The sequence below is a fragment of the Thalassophryne amazonica genome, chromosome 4 (genome assembly GCF_902500255.1).
Source record: "Thalassophryne amazonica chromosome 4, fThaAma1.1, whole genome shotgun sequence".
Taxonomy (NCBI): Eukaryota; Metazoa; Chordata; class Actinopteri; order Batrachoidiformes; family Batrachoididae; genus Thalassophryne; species Thalassophryne amazonica.
This window is the reverse complement of record NC_047106.1, coordinates 85,521,048-85,534,364: the sequence shown is the minus strand read 5'-3', so window position 1 is coordinate 85,534,364 and position 13,317 is coordinate 85,521,048. Positions and strand designations below refer to the sequence as shown.

Sequence of the window (13,317 nt, the reverse complement as noted above, 5' to 3'; positions counted from 1 at the left end):
CAATGGATTTTGACATTTTCGATTTGATATAATTTATATGTGATTTCCAGCTGAGTTTGTTATCAATTATAACACCTAGGAATTTGTTCTCCGTTACTAATTCTATTTCCATATTGTTTATAGTAAGGTTTCTACATTTAGGAACTTGTTTATTTCCAAATATAATACATTTAGTTTTCCCAATGTGGAGTGACAATTTATTAGCATCAAACCAAGCCTTAAACTTTTTCAATTCATTCTCCAACATGTCCAGAAGCTGTTCTAGATTATCACCACTACAGAAGACAGTTGTATCATCTGCAAATAAAATACACTTTAGTGACTGCGACACCCAACCTATATCATTAATGTATAAAATAAACAAGGGACCAAGCACAGGGCCCTGCGGCACTCCACAAGTAATTTCCCGAAGTGCAGAGTCAGTGTTATTGAACTGAACATATTGAAATCTTCCCTGTAAATAACTTTTTATCCAGTCATATGCAAGACCTCTGATCCCATATTTTTGTAATTTAGTTAGTAATATTGCATGATTCACCGTGTCAAATGCTTTTTGTAGATCAAAGAAAATGCCAACTGTATATTGTTTTCTATCAATTGCCGTCATTATACTTTCAACAAAATCCATCAATGCCAGTGATGTAGTCCAAGATTTTCTGAATCCATATTGCTCATCACAGAGTATCTCATGCTTTAATAAATAGTCATGCAATCTCTTAGCAAATACCTTTCTAGAATTTTGGAAAATTGTGGTAGGAGTGAAATAGGTCTATAATTACAAAAAACATGTTTGTCATTGGTTTTAAACAAGGGTATTACTTTAGCTATTTTCATTTGAGAGGGAAATTTACCAGTACTTAATGACATATTGCAAATGTGGTGGACAGGTTGGAGTGTGATTGATTGAGTGTGTGAACAGGTGTCTTTTACAGGTAACAAGTTCAAACAGGTGAAATTAATACAAGTAAAGAGTGCAGAACAGGAGGGCTTCTTAAAGAAAAATTAATTAGGTCTGTGAGAGCCAGAATTCTTGCTGGTTGGTAGGTGTTCAAATACTTATTTGCAGCAGTAACATACAAATCAGTTTATTTAAAAAAAATCATACATTGTGATTTCCGGATTTTTTTTTTTTTAGATTATGTCTCTTACAGTGGACATGCACCGAAGATGAAAATTTCAGACCCTTCCATGATTTCTAAGTGGGAGAACTTGCAAAACCGCAGGGTGTTCAAATACTTATTTTCCTCACTGTATGTTCCCATCACTATATCCTCGAAAGTGTCGATATTTGCTCCAGGAGCTCTGTAAATACAGCTAACAACCATATTGATGGAATTTGTAGATGTAATTTCGACGGTAACACACTCCATAATGTTGTCAACTGCAAATTACATATTCTTAACAAGTTTGCAATTGTAATTTGAGCTTACATACAGCGCAACACCTCCGCCCCTTCTCATCTGCCTATTAACCGAGAACAGATCGTAACCATTCAAGTGTACAAGATCACCATTAAGATCATTTAGCCATGTTTGTGAAATAGCAATAACTGAAAAACTTTTTTTGGCTCGTCAGACAATCCTTAATCCGAGACATGTTCTGAGGCAGACTATTAAAATGTATAATTGAAAAAGCTCCATCATTGATATTATAATCTTTGAATTGTTCTTCTGTAAAGTATTTGCATTGACGCTCAATGTTATCAATAAAAAAGAGATCCGGATCGGACTCAGGTCCAAAGGGGCGGGATGTGCTTTTATTATAATCAAATGTTTCTAGACAGAGCTCCTGGGCAGAAATAAACTGGTTATTCTCCATAATCATTATGTAATGTATAGACTTTCATCTGTCATCATAATCAACCTCAAGACCAATACATTTCACCATTTTTGTCCTTATTCATATTTTTTCAGTTCATCAATATCTTTGATAATCAAGACCTTAGCTTCTTCCGTTGTACCGTTCAATTTGATAAACACTTTACAATTGTTGACCCACGTACTCTGAATTTTATTTTGTCTCGGTAAGTATCTGGCTTTCTTAATGATATCTTATTGCTAAAATTATCAGGGATGCCCAAACCTTTGCATACAACTGTATGTGATTTATCAGTTTTTATTTTTAATAAATTTGCAAATTTTCCAAAAACAAATTTATTCATGGTGTCATTATGGGGGGGGGATGAATTTACTCCATGTTGGAATAAGGCTGTAAAATAACAAAATATGGAAAAACTGAAGCGCTGTGACTACTTTCACTACATCACACTCGGCTGCAACTGCTTGCAAACAACCATTTGTGAAGGACATTGCCAGAATTTGTGCAAACATTCAGTGGATGTCCCAATTCCCTCATTTGATTCTCAGGCCACTGCCAGCATTTCGCTTGAGTTGGCAAGGCAACAAAGGTCCTCGGCACACAGTCCCACACACTCAGAGTTGTTGCAGGTCTCGTGATGCTCTCTGAATGTCGTCCCCACAATTCATAGAATGCGAAAATTGTGAGAAAACTTTGTGAGGGTTTGACTAAATAGTGAGTGATTGGAGACAAAAATAAGGATCTGACATTCCCCGTGGGAGACACACACACAAGCTGCATGGGAGCACGCCAAAATAGCGGACGTGACTGGAGAGAGAACGTGCTTCTGGAAGAGACAGAGTGAGTACAGCAGCCGTAGCTCAACTGCTGACCCACAGCATGCATGGTCAGCGGGCTGGACATACCTGCTTATGGCAGCTGGGATGATCTTTTTTTTTTCCTTCTTTTAAATCAGGACCACAATGGGAATAAGTCTCATGATGGCAGCTATGGGCTGCATGCACACATGGACAGTGAGCTGGACACTTGTCTGCACCAGCTGGGATGATCTTTAATTTTTATATAGAGGACCACGTCAGGAGCCTGCATGCACAGAGGTGAATTTCACCATAGTGGTGGACAAATACTGTCTATTCCCAAGAAGAGAGTACAGACGTCCTCCCATCGACAGAGAAAAACTGTCGATGGAAGGATGTTACGCATGGATGGAGTGGACCGGTGAACATCATGCCACTGTCATGCACACAATCTGTGCATGATGGTGGCATCCAGGACCTCTTCACGTGGACCATTGGACATTACATATTTCACCTTGGGGCTTGCAAACGCACGCCAACTGCGCATGATGGAGGAAGCCCCTTAGATGGCGTGGACCTCGACATTACATAGTTCATCCTGCGGGGAGTCACCCTACAAGCGGGTGAGTGCTCTGTTCAGTTTTCTTCCTGTTGTATTTTTTCTCCTCCGTGGTGCCATGCTAGGCTCTTTTATTATTATTTATTAATTATTATTTTAGCATTAATTTAATTTTACTTTATTATTATTATTATTTACAGGGCTGTTTCTTGTTAAACATCTTACATGTTAACATGTTAAACATGTCAAATGTCCCACAGTTCTGAGTGTACTCACAGAAATTCTCCTGCCTCTAATTTTAACATTTAACTCAAAGTGACTGTGCAGCCAAATTCACATTCAAGCAAAAATGATTTATTTCAAGCTACAATGACAAAAAAACCAAAGCCACCTACAAAATTAAAGTAACAGATGCACATCACCCCTATCTGCAGATTACAATCAGATTATTCACTTTAGTGAATCATGATGTGTCACACAGCTTCACAAATTTTATCAACATTTTCAAAACTTTCATAATGGGTTACAGTCTGCAATGCCAGGATTGCCACAGATTATTCATGATTAGATATCTTGTTTGTTTTTTTAGCCACTATATTAAACATTTGGGTACCAAAAAATTGGCAGTGGAAGATCTGCTTTAGGGCAGTCCATGTCACCAAAAACTTTCCAGTGAACAGATTTTTACCTTTCTGGGTGAATATTTCCTAAAACATTGCTTTTTAAAAGGTTTTAAAAAATTAGTTTTGAACCAGGCTAATAAAGATAAGTGCACTTAAAGCGTGTACATAATTTAACTTCAAAAATAAAGTGTTCATTCAGGTCAATTTTAAGGAACCTTTTGGTATGCGTGAGGATATGTGTTTTTCAAACTCACCCTGGTAGTCTGGCAGCTTAAGCAAGTTGCGACTCGTTTCTTTTCAACTGTATCAGAAAAAAGTAAAGTAACGTATTAAACATGAAACAATGAAGTAGGTAAAATGCAGTTATTTGTCACTGCCTCACTCTACCGTATGCAACACTTTACTTCATGAATGGTAATGATAGATAAGGGTTTCACTGACCTTTGCATGTTTTGCCATATTTCTCCTGTCATCCCAAATCAGCATCATGTGAATAGAAAGAACAAACGTCATAGGTATTTCCCATAAAAATTTTCACGGCAATGGCAAAATTTACATTTACAGGTAGAGATGATAGATTTTTGTCAGTTAGGCTCCTTGCACATAGGCACAATATGTATTTTATGTCTAATGAAGAAGGAAACCACATTCATATCAATTGTGGCGGGAGTCTTTTGTAAGTCCATTTTTTAAAGATTCAGGGCTCGATTTTACACTCGGCGCAAAATCAAGCACAAGCACAACAAAGTCTCATTGCTAGTTTCCAACTGACACAATTATCATTTTCAAAGTCAGCATCCATGTTGTTGAAGCAGCAAGTGTGCTTGTTTCTTCATGAGTGTGATGGTCTAAACATGAGGTGAGGTCAGGCCCAGTGTTGGAGCACTGCTGTCGTCAGCAGCCCAGTCTCACATTTTTTTGCTCATGCTCCCATCACGAAATGATTCAAATTTTTGACGGGGTTTTTTTTTTAAACTCACTATTACTAACCCTACTCCTTCCCTCAACCAACCCTAACCATAACCACTCCAACCCCCGCTTCACTTCTAATTTCGTGCAGCCGTCACGGAATGTATGCAAATAAATTTGTGCTCCCATGATGAACATTTTGCACTTTCCGTGACAATATGACGAACCAATAGATTCATCTATATTTCGTGCTGCTGAATCACGACATGCCGTGAGACTGGCCGTGAGAAATGACCGAATTAAAAAATTATTTCATCATGAGGTTTATGTCACAGAAATCCTAATTTACAATCGCACTGCAGTTATTGTTAAATTATCTCCTGTTGCATTTATAATAAATATTTGTATTTACCTACAGTGTCTGTTTTTTTCTGGTTGAAATGAGATATGAATAATCTACCAGACTTTTAAAAAATGTACAAATTTCCATGCCGTTTTATTTGTCTAAAAATAAATGTTCGAGGTTCCTTATGTTAAACAAGAAATCATCTAATCTGAAATAACAGGTAAATTATGGTTTTAATTTACAGATGAAGAAAGGTTTCTAAAGAATCTTTATTTATTTAGTTAGTTTTTTGCTATTTTAATTACAAGTGTTCTAAATTTTTTTACAGTAATCAGAAATTAATTCTGAGGTTCAAAAAAAACATTGCAAGGATTTTTCTTCAGAAAACTGCTCAGTATAAATTAGCAGTCCTGTGAGACGTTTCTGTTGTACAAATCAGTGTTTTCTGCACTGATCTGCTTTGTAGAGATCAGTGGTTTATGTCACTAGTCTTCCGTGTTTTTGCCCGACGCATCGTTCTATTGGACAACGCAAAGCTACATCACAGCTAAAGAGCAGTGAAAGTTGGAGTGGGTTGAACTTTGACAGTGGAAGCTTGTGGATAAGCGGCAATGCACGCTCCCGTCAGAAGCATCACTTTAGCCCGACAACCAGTCCTGAATTGGGCCAGATACTGGCCTCTCTCTCTCCTAGCCTGTGATTGGTTGGTGGCCGAGATGCTGATGCCAGCCTAACTTTGATGGGCATGAGTGCTGCTCTCCTATTGGTCATTTAGGAGTGGGAAATCTCACTCTAACATGGAGGCCAGTATCCGGCACAATTCATAGCCGGGCTAGCGTCGCTTTAGCTCGGTTTTTGACGTGACGCTTCTGATGCGTCTAAACAGCAACGCGACTAATTCTGCCAAATTCAACTCTGCCGCTTCCAAAGTGTGCGGTGTGAAAGGCCCTTTAGTTGCACTGGTGACTCATGCACCCCCTTTTCTATACCCCCCCTAATTGGATTAAGTGGGTATAGAAAAAAAAATGAATGAATGGTTTATTGCAGGTAGAACAGAATCATATTTATTTTCCTTGACTAACAAGAATATCCATCTTAACCAAATAACTAATTAAATTTTCAAACCTTGTGACAGTGGTTTATAGCTGTCAACATGCTTAGAACATGCAGTATTTGACGTTATAGAACCGAAATGTGGTGTACCAAACAAAGCAAAGTTACCTGAAAATCATGAGGATTCCATCCTTGAGCAAGGCGAACATTTCTCAGCAAATCTTTCACTGGCATTTTAACACGGACTCCAAGATACACCTTCTCACCACTGAAACTGGAACATCTTGTACCTGAAGAACAAATAATTAAATACAGTTAATAAATAGAAGCACTCAGAGAGTGCAAACCTCCCCCAAGGCCATAGGGTCACGGACCCTAAAGAGATTCCCTCCTTGGCACAGTGATCTATTCAACAATTCAGTGTTACAACCAAAACTATGATACATCCACTTTTTTTCCTGTATATTTGACATCCTTGACCATGAAAACATACCACTAGAACTTGGAATCACTTTCAAATTGTCATTTCCAACCACTCCACAAAATTTCATCAAAATCTGTTCAAAACTTTTTGAGTTATCCTGCTGACAAACAGACAAACAGACAGACAAACAAACAAACAAACGCAACCGAAAACATAACCTCCTTGGCGGAGGTAAATATATAAAAAAAATACTAAACCACTGTAACAGGTATTACATAAAAGTATCAAAACGAAAGTACATGTAATTTTTTTACAAATTAAACCTTCAAGGAAATGTTTACTGCATCAACAACAAACTCGCAAACAACAAAGTTTGGTGATGATCGGATCCGGATTCCGGATCCGATCATCACCAAACTTTGTTGTTTGATAGAACATTTGACTATGTTACACCCTAATTTTTTCAAGCCTTTCTGCCTTGTTTTTGTGGAGTTAGACGCTAGAATGTCAAAATTCCCCTATCCCGCAATGGTGAAAAATCCTTTAAAAAATTCCTGGATCCGGATCACCACTACAATTTAATTACTTGTTCCTCTTGTCATTTCCAACCACTCCACAAAATTTCATCAAAATCCGTTCAAAACTTTTTGAGGTATCCTGCTGACAGACAGAGGGCTAACCCTAAACAAAAATAAATTTAAGAAATATTACAATTTGAAAACAAATGCACCCGAACATGATGACAGCGGCAACTGCTTAATGCTAACTTTTAACATTGAAAATGCCATAGACATGCTAACGCATTAGCATCAGGATCCGGATCGTGATCCGGATCACCACTAAAATTTAATCACTTGTTCCTCTTGTCATTTCCAACCACTCCACAAAATTTCAACAAAAATAAATTTAAGAAATATTACAATTTGAAAACAAATGCACCCAAATGTGATGACAGCTGCAACTGCTTAATGCTAACTTTTAACATTGAAAATGCCATAGACATGCTAACGCGTTAGCACTGGGATCCGGATCGTGATCTGGATCACCACTACAATTTAATCACTTGTTCCTCTTGTCATTTCCAACCACTCCACAAAATTTCATCAAAATCCGTTCAAAACGTTTTGAGTTATCCTGCTGACAGACAAACAAACAAACAAACAAACGCGACCAAAAACATAACCTCCTTGGCGGAGGTTATGACTGCAGTTAAGAAAAATTGCTCTGTATATAGTAGAGAAGCTTGAATCTTCGACTGGACTGGGTTGCTTGACGCGAGGACGTTTCACTTCAAGTCGCAGAAGCTTCCTCAGCTAAAATTCTTGCTCTGGTGGTCTGACTTCTGTCTTGACTCTTGTAGAGAAGAATGAATGAATGAATGCTCTGTATATAGGAACAAGTCAAAAAAATAAAACCTTACGCAGTTTCAAAGAAAATTCAACATCTGATGTTAGGAATAACATCACTGTCCTGGTTACATGTCGAACTTCATTCCCACACCAGGCATGGTCCAGAGTACCTTGTATGACTACATTCTTGGTCTCTTCAGAGGATCCTCAGGTACCTCTGGATTGACTTTGTGTCAGATTAATGGGAAAGTCAGATGAGTTAAAATTTAAGTTTTATGTTCCTTTCATTTGTTATTAAGAGTTATACCTTGCCCCAGTTATCTCAGTCTGTTTTAGGATCCCTGGGCCATATAATTTTTTGGGTAATTTATTTCAGACCTGCCTACTTACACATGCTGAAAAGGATCTGATCATATGACATTTCCATATACGTGTCAACAAGCTGTCTGATCCTTTATGCAGTAACTATGTTAGGGTGCAAGGTATTAAAACACAAGATATTAAAGTGACATGGTAAAAATAAACACTTATAAACATAAAGATGCATTATATTGTTATTTCACTTTTCAACCCATTAGCATTGTCAATGTAACTGGCTATCAGCAAATATTTGGTGGCGAGGCTTTGACAAAGTGTCACTATTTGGACAAAATGAAAAATGAGATATCTACTGACATGTAATAACCGGATGACTGAGAGGCTTCATCGACAAAAAGTCCAGAAAAAGACATTTCTAATAATCAATCAATCAATAACTAGTCAATAAGATACTGGAAAAAATAGGGGAATAGATTAAAGTGTCGTTGTACCTTTCTTACGGCCTACGTCCTGAAACGTCACACCGGGAACAGGTGAGTGAGACTCGGCTGAAACCACAAACTGTTTGTCCTGAACAGGACAAAGCTCAGTTCCACAGTAAGAACTTTCATCATTTCTTTCTTTCACCTCCTTGCATTTATATCCTCCTCTCATCTTGTGCGCCTCACAAGAACAGAAAAGTAAGCGTGCGCATGTAATCAGCAACGAGCTGCACCCAGATGCTGTCAGGAAGAAAACGGAGCCCAAACTAAACAACAGCTTCTGTTTTTACAGGGCGGACCCACCCGCGCAGACCACGCCCACTAGGTGGAAGACACTCCCTGTATGGAAAATTATCTTAAAGTGGGTACAAAAATTAGCTTCTTTTAAAATGTATTGTTTGATTTTTCACTTCTGCAACCAGTACACTTCATTCACACATTACACCGTTCTACATGAAAAGCAGCAAACACGTTTGAAGAGGAATGTTTGGAAGCTCATTTCTGCCAAAGAATTAAAGAATAAAAGCTATCATTGTGTAACTCATTAAAAGGGCATATAATGGAGGATTTCCGGCAGGGCCGGAGTCCGAGTCATTTTCAGCCGTGGAGTTTCATGCCTCTGACCGGCCCATTTTACATGATGACATGTCAGGAACTCAGACACAAAAAGGCAGGACTTAGGACGCAGCACAGAACCAGAACTCTGCGCTCAGAACAGCAATTTGAAAGCGGACAGATAGGGTGTTAGAAGGAGTTCGAATTTCATGGGAGAGGACAAACTGCCCACTCATGGAAAAAGTTTGCAGAAAGGAGAGCCTGACTACAACGCAAATGGTGTGTGAGTGTGTCGATCCCCCCCACACACACACACCGAGCCTATATTGTTGAGGTGCAGCTGAGATGGCGAAGGCTTGAACAGTGCAGTGTGATCGCTGTCCAGTGTCCAGTGTGATCGCTGTCCATCTGGACAGCTGTCATGTCCACTGTCATGTCCATGATGGAACAGCTGACAGCTGTGGAATCTGACCAGACAGGCACGTAACATGACACACCATCGCAACGTCCACATCGTCCTTCCATCATGTGACAGCCTGACTGACAGCCTCACAGAAAGCTCAGCGTGGGCAACGCATTTGCCCCACGACCTGGAGTCATGAGCCCATTCATGTGAGTGCTTTGCTTCTCTGGACAGGTGGGCGTGTCACTCCTCAGTGATGTGATGTCCATATTGACATGAGCACATACGCTTACGCCCACTACAGTGTTTGTCTTTTGTCTTGTGTTTGTCAGGGGACCGTGGGTGACATGTAACCACGTCATGAAATCAAGCAGGGAGGGAGCTGACCACGGCCAGTGACTGTGTCCCTGTGGCTTGCGCTGCTCCACATGGCAGCTGTGTGAGCGCAACGCAAAGCTGGGGAACACATATTGTCATATGTGCCCCAATCACCCATGTGCAAGACACGTTGGTGTACACATGTCTGCAAACGATGATGACATGGGGAAAAATGAAAACAAACTAGATCACCTTTAGATTGTCCCCAACTACGTCTCAGCGAGCACGACGATGATCATGCAGCCAGAGCTGCACCTGAAGGCTGTGTCATCACTACTCACAGCTGGAGAACACATATCGTGCTTTGAAGAACATCACCTCTCAAAACACAACTGTAGTGCACATGTATTGGCAGGCTCTCCTGACATGGTAGAAAATAAAAATGCATATTACCTTTGGAACGTGTTCACCTGTGCCTCAGTGTGCACCGCATACACCATCAGCCAGGCTGCCCCATGTGAAAATATCTGTCTGATAATGTGAACGGCAAACATTAAGGAAAATAAACTTATAGCAGATGAATTCAATGAGTATTTTGTCAATGTAGGTAAAAATCTAGCCAATTCAACTGTACCCCTAAAATGTTTTCCGGGAATAATAACAATACAATAATAAATATAATTTTGGATTCAATGTTTATTAAAGAAACTGATGAAAAACAAATAACTGACATACTTCATAAATTAAAAAGGCAAATATATATATATTGTTAGAGCCATTTTTTATGTTTTAAGGAATATGTACATTTATGTAGTTAGATTTTATATTTAGAATGAATACTTTACGGAATTTAAGTTAATTTAGGAACATAAGAATTATTGCATGCATATTTAGGAATATAAGAATTTATTTAGTATGTAAAGTTTTACCTAGATACTAGATACTGTGGTGCAATTTGATTGGCTGCTGATTTATATAAAACTGTCAGGACGCATGAAGAACGTCAGAATAGAAGCCGCGAGTCATAGAAGTATCACAGTCTTTTGACCGTCACATCGCATAGAGATAATCATGTAGATAGGAGTTAAGAATTCACCTTTTGTTTTGTATGAGTTTAAGTTCCAGTAAAGAAAGACATCAAACTTAGGTATCGGGTCCAAGACTTTTATTTCTGTTGTTGTGTCGCGTCTGAAAGTACTTCGAGGCTCAAGGCTACTGAGTCACCTGCACTCACAGAAACGTCAAAAGACTCACCCAAAACCACGAGGGTTGCCGAGCCACTACGGAGCTAAGCTAACGAGCTTGGAGGAAGAAATAAGAAGCTGGATGCTGCTAGCTCAGTAAGAAGACAGAATGAATTGAAATCGCCTTCAAGGTTTGAGAGGAACTGAAGCATTAAAAGAAACACCTCGACTGCACTGCTGGCTGAAGCAAGCTTTCCCAGGGTCAGGTCTGATATTCTCTCCTCATTTCCGTTATCCTGCTATGCTAGTTAGCCCGCTAGCTACCCTGCTAAACTGACTTTGGAAAACTTCAGTAAATGCCCAAAGCAGGATTTCCAGCGCAGAGTCATTCATGTTTATGCCAAACGATCTCACCCAAGCAGTAACTCTTTTCACAAGTGTCTGTGAATGTATTGGAAGAGTTCAGAAGCTGTGAGGAATTTGGATAATTGTCACAGTTAATGTGTGAAGATTTATGAATGACACAAGATGGCTGAAACAAATGCAGATGCGCTTAATGACCAGAAGAGGGCTCCAAAGCTCACGGAATGGGCTGTGGAGGAGAAAACAAGGAGATTAAAAGATGAGAAGAGGAAAGTTGGCACAGCTAACAAAGCTACGAAATGAGATAGAAACATTGAAACAAGATGAAAGCAATGTTGAAAGCTTACAATGGGACATTCTGCCCAAGCTGGAAAGATGTTTTAGTGAGTATAAACGTCTTAATGAAGAATTATGTGAGCTTATGAGTGAAGATGAACAAAATACTGATCAGGAGACATTTCAAAGCAGATGTGAAGAATTAAAGGCATTCATAAACGAACTACGAGTGGATTGAAAATGTGAAAACATTATCATGAGGAGGAAGATGATGTTAGGCCACAGGATAGTGTTTCCGTGGCTCACTCAGTTAGGAGTCGTGCATCATCTTCATGAAGAACATTCTGGAGAAAGGCTACGCCAGCTGAGTCGCAGCGATGGAAGAGTGTGGTTCATCCCGCACCATGGGGTGTACCACCCGAAAAAGAAAAAGTTGAGGGTTGTGTTCGACTGCACGGCAACATACCAAGGAGTGTCGCTGAATGACAGACTGGTACAAGGGCCGGACCTTACAAACACACTAATCGGAGTGCTGCTGAGGTTCAGGCAGGAGCCTGTCGCACTGATGGCGGACATCGAATCCATGTTCTACCAAGTACGGGTTCCAGTTGAAGATGCAGATCTGTTGCGCTTCCTTTAGTGGCCAGGCGGCAATCTGAATGAACTAGTGGAAGAGTACAGGATGTGCGTGCACCTGTTCGGAGCCACGTCATCCCCCAGTTGCGCTTCGTATGCACTCAGGAGAACGGCACAAGATGCAGCTGCAACTACTTCACCAGAAGCCACAGAGACAGTCCTTAACAACTTCTATGTGGACGACTGTTTGAAATCAGTTGCCACAGAAGAGGAAGCTGTGCATCTTGTGAAGGAACTGACGAAGTTGTGTGCCAGTGGAGGGTTCCACTTGACCAAGTGGGTAAGCAACAGTAGGGCCTTGCTGTGCTCCATCCCTGGCGACGAAAGAGCAGCTGAAGTTAAAGATCTGGACTTGCAGCAGGACGAACTACCAGTCGAACGAGTGTTAGGTGTGCAGTGGTGCACAAGTTCGGATAGCTTCAAGTTCAAGATTCATCTGCCTGACAAGCCATGCACAAGACGAGGCATCCTTTCAGTTGTTAGCTCGGTGTATGACCCAATGGGTTTTTTGGCACCACTACTCCTACCCGTCAAGCTCATTCTGAGAAACCTTTGCAAAGAGAAAACAGGCTGGGATGAGGAAATCTCAGAAGCCACAACGAACACGGAAGAAGTGGCTAGCAGACCTTGACAAGCTGTCAGAACTCAGCGTGAGCAGATGTTTCAAGTCCAGCTCATTCGGACTCACCAAGGTTGCACAAATCCACCATTTTTCAGACGCAAGTCAAGATGGATACGGGGTTGTGTCATACCTCCTGTTGATGAATGAGCAAGAAGAGAAATGCGTTCGCTTCTTGATGGGAAAGTCCCGAGTTGCTCTGCTCAAGCAGGTTACGATCCCAAGAATGGAGTTGACAGCTGCAATGGTCTCAGTCAAGGCTGACCGGATGCTGAAAGAAGAACT

The 13,317-nt window shown here is 40.2% G+C and overlaps 1 protein-coding gene across 1 annotated transcript in view; it reads right to left on the bottom strand.

The window, feature by feature from the left end:
* The window catches only part of zgc:113279 (uncharacterized protein LOC553749 homolog), a 111,831-nt gene extending 102,922 nt beyond the window's left edge, over positions 1-8,909 (bottom strand). The window contains exons 1-4 of the mRNA XM_034168197.1: positions 8,688-8,909; positions 6,274-6,395; positions 4,239-4,263; positions 4,052-4,098 (exon numbers count right to left, since the gene is read on the bottom strand). Of these exons, the coding sequence (XP_034024088.1) occupies positions 4,052-4,098; positions 4,239-4,263; positions 6,274-6,395; positions 8,688-8,850 (357 nt within the window). The 5' untranslated portion in view covers positions 8,851-8,909. The remainder of the gene's footprint in view (positions 1-4,051; positions 4,099-4,238; positions 4,264-6,273; positions 6,396-8,687) is intronic.
* Between the last annotated feature and the right edge of the window lie 4,408 nt (positions 8,910-13,317).